The sequence below is a fragment of the Xiphias gladius genome, unplaced genomic scaffold (assembly GCF_016859285.1).
Source record: "Xiphias gladius isolate SHS-SW01 ecotype Sanya breed wild unplaced genomic scaffold, ASM1685928v1 HiC_scaffold_1477, whole genome shotgun sequence".
Taxonomy (NCBI): domain Eukaryota; kingdom Metazoa; phylum Chordata; class Actinopteri; order Istiophoriformes; family Xiphiidae; genus Xiphias; species Xiphias gladius.
In genome coordinates this window covers 258656-273729 of record NW_024401807.1, presented here as the reverse complement: position 1 = coordinate 273729, position 15074 = coordinate 258656, and the positions used below count along the sequence as shown (strand labels likewise).

The 15074-nt window shown below is 37.0% G+C and overlaps 1 protein-coding gene across 2 annotated transcripts in view; it reads left to right on the top strand.

Annotated features, from left to right (window-relative positions):
- fam207a (family with sequence similarity 207 member A) overlaps window positions 1-4024 on the top strand; it is a 47350-nt gene extending 43326 nt beyond the window's left edge. For both annotated transcript variants that reach the window (XM_040123131.1, XM_040123130.1), the window contains 3 exons: window positions 748-925; window positions 2881-2946; window positions 3057-4024. In XM_040123131.1, the coding sequence (XP_039979065.1) occupies window positions 748-925; window positions 2881-2946; window positions 3057-3183 (371 nt within the window). In that variant the 3' untranslated portion in view covers window positions 3184-4024. The remainder of the gene's footprint in view (window positions 1-747; window positions 926-2880; window positions 2947-3056) is intronic.
- Window positions 4025-15074: the final 11050 nt, after the last annotated feature.

Sequence of the window (15074 nt, the reverse complement as noted above, 5' to 3'; positions counted from 1 at the left end):
AGGGACGTTTTCAATTGTTTGGTGTGTGTGTAAGAGGGGTTGACCCAATCATCAGCGACGTATATAAACCCTGCCGTATATAAATGGCAGTACACATGCATTGAACAACAGGGTGTTCAACACATCACCATTTCCATTTAAATAAACATTTTGCTACGTTTTGTCGGGGATGAACGTGCCCCGACACTGGCACAGTAACACATGACCACGTGACAGGCTTACAAGTTACAACTACGTTAGAAAGATGTCAAAAAAGTCATTCGTCTGGAATAACTTCAAAATTTGTGAAAATGACCCCCAAAAAGTCGAGTGCCAGATATGATAAAGGAAACAGGCATATCACACACACAACTACAAGTTTGGCAAATCACCTGAAACCTGAAAGTAACAGCTTAGCAGTTGGTGACATTGGTGAAACCTGCATGGTAACAAAGCATATGTTGAAGTCCAGTTTTTTGTCATGGTTTCATTCTGCAAAGAGAGAGAACACTGATTTTATTAGCTGTATATGAACACGGCCTTTGTAAAACACCAGCACCAGAATGGAAAATGTGTTCCTCATTTCACAGACCTTTATAGTGTTTCATGATTTAGGCTGGCATTTTCCTGTAAATGGACTTCAGTGTGTGAGATGGATGGAATGTGAGATGGAGACCTCTTAACCCTTCACTGACATTCGCTCTCGCTTCACATCTCATAGCAGTTTTTATTCTGTATGTAACTGGCCTTCTCTCTGTCTCCTCTCAGAGATTAGCTCCATCAAGCAAGCTCAGGAGCAACAGGCGGCCGAGGCCCGCAGGCAAGCCACACCAGTGGTTGGAGACCTGAGGCCGCTGGCCGACGCCCTGCCAGAGCTTTGTCATCTCATCAGTCCCCCCCCTGCTACAGCCCCCGCTGCTCGCCGCAAGAGCAGGAAAAACAAAGTGTAAGTGCCAAGGTGTCCCCTCAGTGGGTATCAGGTGACAAAAGTGTCAATGTGAGAGCTGATTTTCAAGTGTGATTATTTTCCTCCATAATCGTCAAATTTCTGTTGTCCTTCAGTCGAGTAAATGTGAACCAGGAGCAACACATACTGTTTGAGTTCAACACACAGATTCAGCAGCAGAGATGGTATCAGCAACAGCAGACTGACTGACTGAGCCTCCTCCTACTGCCTGCACACTGTTAGTAACCGACTGTAAGCTGCTTAACCAACAAATATTTGATGGAAAAGTGCAGTGACATGAAAGATGAGTTTGATTTTAGATGGATTTGTAGTGACTAGAGATGACTTTAGTGTCACACTTTAAAACCAAATTAACAGTCTTCCAGGTTTACTCCTTTATTCTTACAGTGTGTAGAAAGACAAATACCTTCCTCTGCAGATAACTACACACCCTGTAATAAACATCATGTCCCAGGATTCTCAAAAACTGGGCTTTTTTTAACATAGTGCTAAAGAAATGCTACTATAAATGCTGAGTCTAAAGGCTTATAAGGAAAAGCTTCCTGAAACTGCAGCTGTGTCCCACCTCTAGACTACACACTCATTCTAAAGGGGTTTTGAGGTTTTTGTGTGTTCACACTGGAAACAGCTCCAAGGGCAGCTCAGAAAGTTTAATTGTCCATGTCATTCTGAGGTTGCATTTTGAGTGATGTCTGACAGCACACAAATTACATAATTTCTTGTTAGAAGACAATGTTAGGTATGTTGATTTACTGTATACGAACTATACTATACAGAGTAGTATATATTATATATTGTATAAATTACATATATACAATGCTACGGAGCCACATACATTTAAAGACATCGGCAGGCTATTTGTGGACTCATCTGTAGAATTTTGACGCTATGTGTTGATCTCAGTGGCGAGTTGCTGCATACAGCTGTACTTAGAGGCTTAAATGAAGTTGTACTGAATTGAATGTGAATTGACAGCTTGAGATGGCAGGAAGCGGTGGAGTTAAGTGACTTTTCAATTAGACCAATGTGTAGAGGTTGTATTTCCACCTGGCTCAAATCTGATCCCAATATGAATCTGATAAAACCTTTTTCATAGGGTTTCCTTTTCTTCCCGCATTCTCCAAGGTTATTCTGAAAAAGTTTCTATGTCAGGTTTCTTATCAACATATTCCAAATTTAGACTCAAAATCTCAGATATTTCTCCCTGGCAGTGGCCCTATTTCTGTAAATTGTAAATTGCTGTTTAAGGGGTGGTATGTGTGGTTTGTGTCCATCCACACTCTTGTCTACCGTCTGCTGTCAGGTTGTATCAGGAAGACGGATTAGACAGGAAAGCCTCATTGTCACTGCTTGAACAGAACCCAGAGAAATGAAGCAGGACAGAGGCATGTGCTGCAGCTGAATTCAGTCTGGACTATTCAACATTCAGCTTGGTCCAGTATTTCATCGTGAGTCCAGATTCAGGATCTAGAATCAGAGCTCCTTCAACACCTCAGTCAAAAAACATCTAAAAAGTATAATTAATTCAGTTCTTAAATTCATTCAATTGGAGTGACTGTCAGTTATAAGATGGAGGCAGGTAAGTTTAAAGTTAAAGGGGCAGTCTGGGAATTATGGAGTGATGAAGAAAGGACTTCACATCAAGGACAGGAGCATAGAGAAGCTATCAGAGACAGTCCTCCTGCTTTGATGGAGAAAACAAAAGTTATCACAGGCGATGATACGGAAAGAGTAAATCCCGCTAGGGGTAAGATTTGCATCCCTCTTCTCTTTGGAGCTCTGCCTGACTCCAGTTTTGTGCACTTCTGCTGTGGGGGCTCCTGTACTGTGGGGGCTCCTGCACTGCGACATCTGTTAGATGAGGAATGTCATAGTGTCCATGTCTTAGTCCTCTGTATAATCATATTCCTGTCTCTTTGTCTTCCTCCTTTCAGGCCAGTGAAGAGGCCTGAGCCAACAGATTTCAGTCAGATGAAACAGTCACAGAAACGCAAACTCCTGTAAACAGCTTTTTTCTTCTTATTTGCTCTATGGTTCAGTCAACAGTCTTGCACAATTAGCAGTAAAATCTAACAACTCTTAACAGTAGTATGTTTTGCTGTTATTGCAGAGAAACAGAGAGCAGCCACTTCAGCAATGTAGTAAAGACCCTCTCTGGCAAAATGAACCCCCTGGCTGATATTGGTGAGCAACTGAGGAAGAGGATGAGGCAGGAAGAAGAGCAAGGTCCCAGCTAACGGTCGCAGGCTAAAGTGCTTCCACAGACTTAAAGATTCCTGAATCCCAGCCTAAGCCTGAATTGGTTGGGGAGACCCAACTCTGTCCACTCTGGTTAAAAAGGAGGAAGAACCTGATACCTGTTACTCAGTCTGTCAGTCACATCTCTCAGCCACTGACTAAAGGATGCTGGGGATACTGACTGGTCCCAGATAAAGATGCAAAGATGGGTGGTATAAAGTTTAGCATCTGTAAATGATGACTTTAACAGAATTCCTTTAGGTTGAATTATCCAGATTTCCTCTGCAGTAATAAATCGCAATTCTTTCAAACATCAAATGTAATGTGTATTTTTTTAAGTTGTATTTGAATACATTTCCAGGTGCATTTACAAAACTTTTAATAGTAAACAAATCAGCGCCTACACAATCATTTCCACTCATGTATTTTCAGTATCTTCTCATTTGTGATGTATTCAGAACAAGATGAGCTCCAACACTGAGTGACTCATCAGCAATAACCGTAGCAACTCCACTCATCTATGGACATGAACATTTACACAGGGCATCACTGAGCCACAAACTTAATGGAAATATTATCATCCTGTCATCATTAAGCAGAACAACATCTTATGGAGCGCTGTGGTAATCTACACGTGCTGCATATCATGGACTCTACATGGATGTGGACCTCGTGGACTAAACATTTATGGTTACTCTATTTGTTAAACTTCCTCCCAGCTCACTGCTGAGGATTTCAAACTCACCACAGTATCTTAATTGATTTTTTTTCATAAAATTAAATATGTTTGTATAGAAACTCTTTCTACCACTTGATAATAAAATCCACCATCTACATTTTTCCCCTTGTTACAGTGTTTTTTTTCATTTAAAATGTTCTCATAATTATAAGACAGTTATCATATAAAAACTTTCTAGTTATTGAATTATTGAATCTCATCTTAGTTTGTCATACTTTGCAGACAGGATCTCATAATTTGGATTTATTTTGTGCTTTATGATTGTGAGATATAAGGTCAGGATTATGAGAAAGTTTCCTAATCATTTTTAAAAATGTCATTTAGATTGGTCTCATAATTCAGTCATATTTACGAAGAAATCTTTTTCAATTCAGTTTTGACTTATTAGTATCTTGTATCTCTCAAACGTTTCTCATAAATTTCATATTAGAATAATGGGAAAAGAAGGTTTTTCATATTTTGGAATCAGTCATTTTTAGTAGCAAAAATACTTTATAATGAAAAATTGTAAGGTGATTAAATATATGTGCATATATACATACTATATACACATACATACTCATATGTACTTAAATGTATACATATACACAAAACAGATTGGTATAGATTACATAAACCAATATTTGAGATTAATTACAGGTATGTGGCATTTAATCATTTAATGTTTAACAAAAATACTACAGCAGCTAAAATTTACAAATAATAACTAATTAAAATCTAAAGAAAAATTTTGAGAGTACATCTTTTTCTCTCAATTTCAGCTCCCAGTGCAGTTTTCTCACCCAAAGATCAAGCTTTTAGAATGTAGTGTTTATGATTAAATCACTGTTTGTCCCTGGTTCAGTGTCTGACAGCAGATTTTAAAAGAATCTGTAAATGAGAACTACATGTAGAATTGAGCTAAATTATAACACAGTGAGGCTGAAGACAGAACAGGAGGAAACTGAATGGAGATGTAATGATCTGTCACTGCACAGTAACAGACTGTTTGCTGCTGTTAATGCATAATTGAAACTTTGTAAAACTTTGACTTGTGTAACCTTTTTCCCAAGTGGCAGAAATAGGCTGCCATAATTTTGCACTTTAAAAAAAAAAATTATATTACAATGATTCAGTTTACACCCAGGCAATGAAACTTTAATCTGCTGATTATTTTTTATGGCATCTTTCCTTTTACTGGGAATTTTATAGTATGAAGGCAAATAGCAAACAGAGGGAGAGAGAGGGGTATGACATGTAACAAAGGTAAAGTCAATAGTAATGAGGGCTAGTAATTCTAGTGCAGTAAAATTTAGTGCAGTATTTCTATCTGAACACCATCCCCACCCCCACCCCCGCTGGCCCATCCCCTCCAAAGGCCCAACCTTCAATCCCCCAGCTATGATTAGATTAGAGGTAAGAAAAACTTAATCAATAGAAGGTTCAGAGCTGCTGCAGCCCATTAGGGCTCATTAATAATGGATACTATAGGAAGAGCACAGTATCAAATTAAAAGTAATCAGAGCTCATTGTTAGCAGCTCTCAGCATATACTGAATGTGTTGACCAGTGGATTTTCTGTCAGTGAAGACAAAGACATTTTAAATTCATTTTACACTGTGTTGTCTCTCAGACAGGTTTGAATGTCCCAATAAAGGGAAAGTTCACCTGAAAAGTGGGTTAAAGGTCCCAGATTTTTTAAAATTTCACAATTAGAGTTTTAAAGATTTAATGATTTAGGATTTTTTTATTTTTTGAAAGATTCAGATTGTTTTGACAAACAGCATCTCCAAATTTTTCATTCTGCATTATATTTCAATATTCAAGTTATATTTCATTCTTCTTATATTTCAACATTCTGCAGCAGCTTTTTGTTCGGAGGATGTGTTTGTGTTTGGTGGGTGAAAAACCATATGTGTTTATAACCCAAATATGGAAAATAATTTCACTCGGAAAGAGAAAGAAAACAGAAAAGAGTAGATGGTCAGTCATTTTGGTACTGTATTTACTGTATTACTTGGAATAATTCAGCAATAATTAAATGGCAAACAATGAAATTAAGCCTTTTTCAGCTTTTTCTTTTCCTTTTACTTTGTAATTGCTATTTTACAATATCTATTTTCGTTTCAAGTATTAAATTCCTTTTTTATGGTTCCCTTTCTCTCTTTAGCATTTAATTTTTGCCTGTTTATTTATTTATTATATGTAATTAGAATATGTAATTCTGTGTTTTGTTGAAATGATCCAAATTACCCACTGGATCACTGACACTCAGAATTAATGTTTCAGCAGTCATTGCATCATGTAGTGTGTACTCTAGCACTAATATTAGTACTCATGGCCACAGGGAAATGTTTTCAGTATATGAAAATATGAAAATAGCATGGGTAGGAAATACACAGTCATCAGGAGTACATTGAAAGCAGAGACGCATGGCACTACCACACGTTGGGCGAAAACTTCTTTTGAACATTAGTATGTAGTTCCTCCTGCAGAGGCTGTTTGAATCCTGACAAGGACCAGGCGAGGTCGAGAGTTGTTTCTTGAAACCCTTTTGATACAATTTGGATGATTTAAATGTGATCCTGCCTAATGTAGGTCAGACACTGAGAGAGCAAACAGGCCTGACTGGGCAGATTTCAGTCATTCTTTAGTGAGGAAGGCCATTCAGCACTACGTTCATTAACGGAGTTCTTGTGTAACTAAATGGAAAAAACACATTTAAAAGTGTTACTACATTATGTTTAACACTGCACGTGGTTCCTTAAATAACATAAAAAGCAGAAAAATATCACCCTACAAAACACTGAAACATTTGTTTGGTATATACTGTATATTTGGCCTGAGAATAAAATGTGTCTTGATAGCAGTTTCCCATGAGGACAAGGGTCAAATACAGAAATCTTAGCAGCTGCTCCATGAATAGAATAATGTTTGCTCTTCAAGCATTTTCATAGTCAACTGGGTTCTTGATCAATACATCAATAAAAGCTATTGCAGCCTCTGATGTGAGATGGTGAGGATAATTAAAACAAAGGTGGAGTTCCTGTTTCTTTCCATTAGCACTTTGGATTTAATGATGGTTCCCAGGATGCACTGTAATCAAGCACAGTCAGCTTCACATTCAGTTATCACAGTTTGGGTGGGGGCAGGAGGAAGAGGGAATGGGGCTGCTCATGACCAGACATCCCAGTTTCTGTACTTTATGTAATTTCTGCCAATATAAAGGTATATTCTCTTATTTTCCCATTTTGTCTAATTCATTTTTTGTAATGCCATACATGACACTATCCCATTGATCCACTTATATATAGTTGGTTTATTTTTACTTTTCCAGGTAACAGTTTTTGCTTGCAAAATACACATATTCATTAAAAAAAATGGCTATTGGCTCAGTTTTATATTCAGCCTATTAGGGAATAATAAATATTCTAGGATTTAAAGAGAGGTTGGACTGTGTGATGAACATGTTTACCATCACCTTTTTGAAGCCACTTTAAGATGTGGGTGTAGTGGAACTATCTAAATAAAATAACCTGGTGTCAATCTTTGTGACCTACTGAATGACATAAATGACTTGCACACATCATAATGACTACCATTAGTTCCAAAATTATGTAAATTAGTTAGTTTGTGGATCCATCTTACAGTGTGTCAGTACTTTCCTTCATTTTTTGGTACTTCATCATTATCATCAACTTGAGGTTATTGTTAACACTCCTTTTAATTCACCACAGTATGATCCTATGTCATTTGTGTTGGTATCAAACCCTTGGTTTATATTTTGAGCATTAAAGGGACAGTTGTTTTTAGGAAATATGCATTTGCTTTGTTACACAGAGTCACATCTGGCTAATCAGCACTGCAACACCTATTGAAAATCTAAATTTGTCTTTAACTAACTTAGAACATGAAATTAAACTGTGTGTTAAGTACTTTTGGCAGAATGATATTTATCACATTGTACTGAGTCTTTATGGAAATGCTATAATATGTTTTTTTTTTTTTAATATATAACCGGTGCAGCAGTTTAAATTGAATTCAGTACTTCGTAGCATTGATTGAGCACATATGTACGACATATCATCTCATATGTCTTGAGATATTACGTCACCCGGCTCCTTTTTTTAATGGGCGTCGTGTCGGTTGGCTTTAAATTGTATAGACAATTGTACAGAATTGATCATCTTCTGGCTTTACTATTGTTATGATTTCAAACAAGTACTAGGTACATTTCTATGTATCCAAATCAATTTTCAATTCAATTCAATTTTATTTATATAGCACCAAATCATAACAGAAGTCCGGGGCACTTTTCATACAGAGCAGGTTTAGACTGTACTCTTTATAGTTATAGCACAAAATTCTGGGAGAGAGACGAAGCCAAGTTAATAACAAGCGTTGATGGAATATGAATACGTACAGATGGAGAGGAAGAGGAGGAGAGAGGAGCTCCTCGGAGCATGAGAAGTCCCCCCGGCAGTCTAGTCCTATAGCAACATAACTAGTGGATGGCTCAAGACGAGCCTGGGCCCAAACTGGAAGCGTTAGTAATGGTAAAGGGTCAAAGGAATGCACTTATATAGTGATTTCCTATTCTTATCGACCACCCAAAGCGCTTTACACTATTCAACCATATAGCACTCTTTTCTATATGTACTGCGATTTCTACACACAAATACTAACCACCAATGTAGGGTTCTGTATTTTGCCCAAGAACACATCAATATGCAGACTCGATATGCCGGGGATCGAACCACCGACCTTCTTATAATAATCAGATTTCACATATATAAAAGGTTTTACTTAAAAATCTGTCATTTTTAGACATTTATGTTTCATAAGTATAATGTGAGCAGACAGATTTATAATTCAAGATATCTAATACTACAATCTGACAATTCAAGATATGCTTTTAAGATATTAATAATGACATCACAGGTATCATCATAGTTTTTATCACTTTTTAGATTGTAGAGATTCACATAACAGACATCCACAGGTCAAAATATGAATTTAAGACTTCTCTAATCACATTCTGACATGCAAGAATTTAGCATTAAGTTATATAGAGAATCTAATCAAAAATATCTACAGTTCAGTTTTGACTATGTGGAACGTAAATTCAACATATCCCCATTTAAGTTATGACTTGTCAGAACTGAACTTCTTCAGATCTGTTCAGGGTAGTTTCAGGGTAGTTCTGAATAGTAATGTTTTTATTAAAAGATATATTTAATTCAGATATATTTATTATATTTAATTCTGCCTCCCAGATCCAAACTGGAAGGTCTTGCAACAGAAGAGTAGCCTGAAAGCTGAAGGCTCTTACTCCCATTCTACTTCTGGAGATTCTGGGGGCCACAAGTAAGCCTGCATTCTTGGGGCGCCGTGTTCTAGTGGGGTAATAGGGTACTATGAGCTCTTAAAGATATGATGGTACCTGACCATTAAGTGCTTTGTAGGTGAGGAGGAGGATGCCATCTAGAGTAACTATATCATTAAATAATGTTTTTCTGAGGTCGTTGGGAGCCAAGTATAACTCAGTATAAGTATAGTACAAGTAAGTATCAAATCTGATGTATAAGTATAACATCAGTTTTGTCTGAGATTAATAGCAGAAAGTTGCTGGTCATCCAGGTTTTTATACCCTAAAGGCATGCTTGAAGTTTAGCTAACTGATTGGTTTCATCAGGCTTCCTTGGCAAGTAAAACTGGGTATCACATGCGTAGCAATGGAGGTTTATGGGATGTTTCCTAATAATATTTACTAAAGTAAGCATATATAAGGTGAATAGAACTGGTCCAAGCACAGAATGTTGGAACTCCGTGACTAACTTTTGTGTATATGGAGTATTTATTGTTACCATCCACAAACTGAAATTAAATAGGACTTGGTAAATAGGACTTAAACCAAATGAGAGCGGATCCTTTAATGCCAGTTTAATATTCCAGTCTCTGTAATAGGATGTGATGGTCAAGGGTGTCAAATCCAAGATCTAACAAGATGAGTACAAAGTCCTTTGTTGGATGCAACTACAATTTCATTTGTAAATTTCAACAGTGATATCTCAGTGCTATGATGTACTCTAAATCCTGACTGAAAATAATCAAATAAACTATTATGTAGTACACAACTGGTTGGCAACTGCTTTCTCGTAGGCACTTAGAGAGAAAGGGAAGGTTAGATATAGGTCTATTGTTGGCTAAGACACCTGGATCAATAGTAAACTTTTTAAGAAGAGGTTTAATTGCAGCTATTTTAAAGGACTGCAGTACATAGCCTGTTAATAAAGACAGATTTATTATATCTAGTAAAGAGGTGCTAACATAGGGTAAAACTTCCTTAAGCAACCGAGTAGGGAAGGGTTCTAAGAGGCAGGTTGATGGTATAAGTGAAGACATTGTTGAAGTTAGTTGGCGAAGGTCAATGGGAGAAAAACTGTCTAAGTATATATCAGGTTTTAGAGCTGTTTCTAAGGTTCCTGTGTTTGAAGATAGATTAGTGCCTGTTGAGGGTAGGACGTGGTGAATTTTGTCTAGAATAGTCAGAATTTTATTATTAAAGAAGCTCATGAAGTCATCACTACCAAGAGCTATAGGAATACATGAGATCACTGGAGCTATGACTCTCTGTCAGCCTGGTTACAGAACTGATAAGAAACCTAGGGTTGTTTTTATTTTCCTCTATTAAATATGAGTAATAGGCTTCTCTGGCATTACAGAAGGCCTTCCTATATGTTTTAAGGCTATCGTGCCAGGTTAAGTGGGATTCTTCCAGTTTGGTAGAATGCCATATCCTTTCAAGTTTTCGCGTTGTTTGCTTTAATACGAAGGTTTGAGAGTTAAAACATTGAGATGGCCTCCTTTGTTTTATTATTTTCTTTTTTAGAGGGGCAATAGAGTCGTGCGTCATTCTAATTGAGCCTGCAGCACTATGGACAAGATCATTTCAACAAAATCCTTTAAAAGAACATATTCTTCATGACACAGCCAGGTTTCAGAACCACAAAATAAATCAATGTGATGATCTGCTATTAGATTGTTTACTAATACAGCTTTAGATGGCAGCGATCTAATGTTTAAGAGTCCACATATAATTCCGCTATTTTGTTGTTTGTCTTAATTTTACGTTTTAATGTACAACTCTTCCTGTGTTTATTTTGGAATTAATTAATTTAGGTGGTCAGGGGGCAGGCACAGTCTCTATGGGGTTTTGGGTCGGGGACTGCTGAAATGGAAGCACAGAGAAGTGTTTAAGACTACAACTCTGCCTCCTGGTCTCAACTCTGGGTTGTCACGGTTTCGGTCAAATAACACAACTCAGTCGGATTTCTAGATATGACAGCTGCTCCATCCAACGTGCGATGTATGCCACCTCTCCTAATAAGACTTTGTCTTCCCCAGAAAGTCCGCCAATAATCTACAAAGCCTGTGTTGTTTGCCGGACATCACCTCAACAGCCAGCGGTTGAATTATGACATGCAGTTATATATGTCATCACTAGTCAGATTAGGCAGGGGCCCATAGAAAATTATGGAGTCCCACATTAAAGGAAGTCCATCCTAGATAATTATTTTTATTTGATTTTTCTTTCCCCATCATACTCTCCACAGTTTTGGTATGGCCACTTCCAATGGTGCTGCTGTCCTCCTGTCTCCTAACCTACTGTGCGGGTAAACAGCCATGTTTCACTTGCCAGTGAAGAGGGTGTCGAGGTTTCCTTTCCCAGATTTCTATCCTAACCCTAACCCTAACCTATCAAAAATTTATCTACCCTCAACCATCTATAGCCTAAGCTTAACCACAACACCATCTCAATAAAGCGTATGCCTACAGCCAACCTTCCAGTTTAGTCAGTCACAGTTTCTGGCCTAAACCTTGGTGGGCTCAATAACTGCATAGGCTGGATACACAGAGAGGATATTAATATTGATCTTGTCGTATGACTCTGACTAAGGAGGCAAAGAAGTGTGTTTCATCCAGGACTTAAAGAGTTATTTTATATAGTGTACATAATTATAAAGTTGAAGCCATCAGAGGAGGGGCGCTTTGATTAGACACTGACATGACAGCTGACAGCAGCAGAGACAGGAACAGATTTGTTTGACAGGAACATGATGATTAGCTCACAGAGGTTGTGGCAAACTCTGATTGGATGAAGTGAAAATTGTGAATGCCCTGAGGCAGCTGCTGCAGCAAAAGAAAAATATAAATAATAGTGAGAAAAAGAATGAAAGACAATCTTTCTGATAGAACTTGAAGCTTAATTTCTCTCCATTTTGCATTTTAAACTATAACTTTTACTGTTTTTTACACAAGTGCATAGCCAGTATTTCCAAAAAAATAAATTAATATGTATGGTATCTTAGGGATAAACCTAGGAAGAGGAGAAAAATAACAGGAAAACAGACTATGAAAAAAAAATATGCATATACAAAAATAGAGAAAAATAAACATCGATGAAATTTATTACTCAAAATGTTAGATTTTTCCTTAAAGCTTGATGTGATGCAGTAGCAACAACCACCACAGTTAGACATGTTCAGTGGCATTTTCAGTAAAGCAAAGTCTATCCTTTTTCCTGTCAGAAAATGTCCAAAGGTAAAACTTCATGATAGAGCCCATAAAGATTTATGAGGTGGTAAAAAGTGGTTTTACCCTTTGCTTCAGATCCTGTTTTCGTATATTTTAAATTCATCCTCATACCAATAAATATCACAGCAGTTCTAAACAAAACCATAAAACAAAGAAGTAAAAACAAGAGTTCAGATGGTCATAGTGTGTGTCATCAGAGGCCACGAGGCATATGTAGATTGTATCTGTAGTCTCCTGTTACAAGTCAAAGCCCTCGGTGTTCCTAAATGATGCTTATGTGTGTCATCTGAACTATTAAATCATAATTAGGTTCCTCAATGTCCAAATTCATGGTTCCAGAAGAGGGAGGAATGTTAATAAGAGCAAGATCGAGATGTTGAGAGAGAAACAGGTTCACAGGTTTCACAGTGAAACAGTTTGACAAGCAATTTCGTTCAGATTCTGCTGTTAAAGTACTGTCTCCTGAGTAATTCAGAGTAGATATAAACTTGCAGGTTAATTGAAAGTAATATGGTTAAAACCCTGTGGGAAAACTGAGCCGTTACTGCCAGAAACACCAAACAAAAACATGATGAAATGGAGAAATTTAATATGCAAAAGTGACAAAACCACCACATCAGAAAAAATGGATATAGTGCAAAATAACTGCAAAATCTACATTCCACATAGTCAAAACTGAACTCTAGCTATCTTTAATTAGATTCTCCATATAACTTAATGCTAAATTCTTACTGGTCAGAATGTGATTAGAGAAGTCTTAAATTCATGTTTTGACTTGTGGATATCTGTTATGTGAATCCCTACAATCTAAAAAGTAATAAAACTATGATGATATCTATGATGTCATTATTGATATCTTAAAAGCATATCTTGAATTGTCAGATTGTAGTATTAGATATCTTGAATTATAAATCTGACTGCTCATATTATACTTATGAAATCCAACCGCAAATGTCTAAAAATGAAATTAGAGATTGTTAGGTAAAACCTTTTATATATGTGAAATCTGCTTGTTATAAAGTTCTGTTTACTGACACTTTTAGTTTGGGTCCGGTAGGCAGACACCCTCTCCACATTTAAGAGTAGGCTTAAAACCTTCCTTTTAGATAAATGTTATAGTTAGGGCTGGCTCAGGCTTGTCTTGAACCACCCTCTAGATATGGTGTTATAGGCCTAGACTGCCGGGGGACTTCCCATGATGCATGGAGCCTCCTCTCTTTTCCTCTCCCTCTCCATCCGTACGCATTCATATCCCATTAATGCTTGACACTAACTGGGCTTCTTCTCTCTCCCATATTTTTGTGCTTTCTCATCTCTCGTCTCTCCTCCTGTCATTTTCTGCAGGTACTTCTGTCTCTGGAGCTGTAGAGTCTGGAACTGTAACTGCAAACCACCTACTGCCCTCGTGATCCTGCTCATCACACACTTCTTCAATTGTTATTATTATTATTATTATTATTATTATTATTATATTCAGTCAGATTATTATTCGTGTTATTATTAGCCATATTATTATAATTATTAGTTTTATCATTACTCTCATTATTATTATACATCTTTAATTGGAACCTGTATTGTGCTATGTTCTCTTTCACCCCTCCTGCCCTCATGCTCTATATGAAAAGTGCCCTGAGAGACCCTCAGTTATTATTTGACACTATATAAATAAAATTTAAATGAAATTGAGTTGAATTGATGCACATAATGCACAAACTCTTTTAAAAAAAATAAAACTTCCTTTTTTACTGTAGACAGGTTGAAATGTGACAGCAGGAAATACACAACTGGAAATAATAAAATGGAATGATGCTGCTTCAGTTTCAGGGTCCTGCTATTGTTCATGCTGGCTTACTGATTTACTGGAACACTAAGGGTAACAGAGAGAGTTATCAGTAACACCTGTGCTTTTCCTACTGTGACTTTCATTCATGTTTCATTTAAAAATATTTCAACTTAAGTTGTATTGATTTTCATCAAAGATTTTAAAATATTGGTGACATAAAACATCAAAGTTCATCAAATAGGTTTTCACGGGGGACCAATGTATGATTAAAATTATTATATATATATATATATATATATATATATATATTATATATATATATATATATATATATATTATATATATACATCTCAGTGAAGAATTAAATTAGAAATGTGCATTTTCTCATATTTCTTATGTAAAAATGATCATGTCCACCAGGTTGCCATAAAAACCTACTGTTACACATGGCTTACAATAACTGTTTCTCTGTCAATGTATATAGGCAGTGTGTCCAATCAGTGTGGCTGCTTTTGCGTAATGCGCCAATGTGGTCTAACTCTTCTGCGCCCACCTCTTTCTTCCTATCCAATAAGAAAAGGTAGCTTTTGGAACAGCTAGGGAAAACATTGCCTGGGTGATATTGCCCAGTGATTCCGTGTTTTTTTTCTCCCTCACCCCTCACAGTTATACTCCACCACTATTGTGTCCTCCCGAGCACTGAGTTCACTGAGCTCAGTGGGAGTGCGGACGCTTACAGCATCACCTGCATTAAACCGGTCAGCTGGCTTTAGGAAAGACTTCCCCATACCT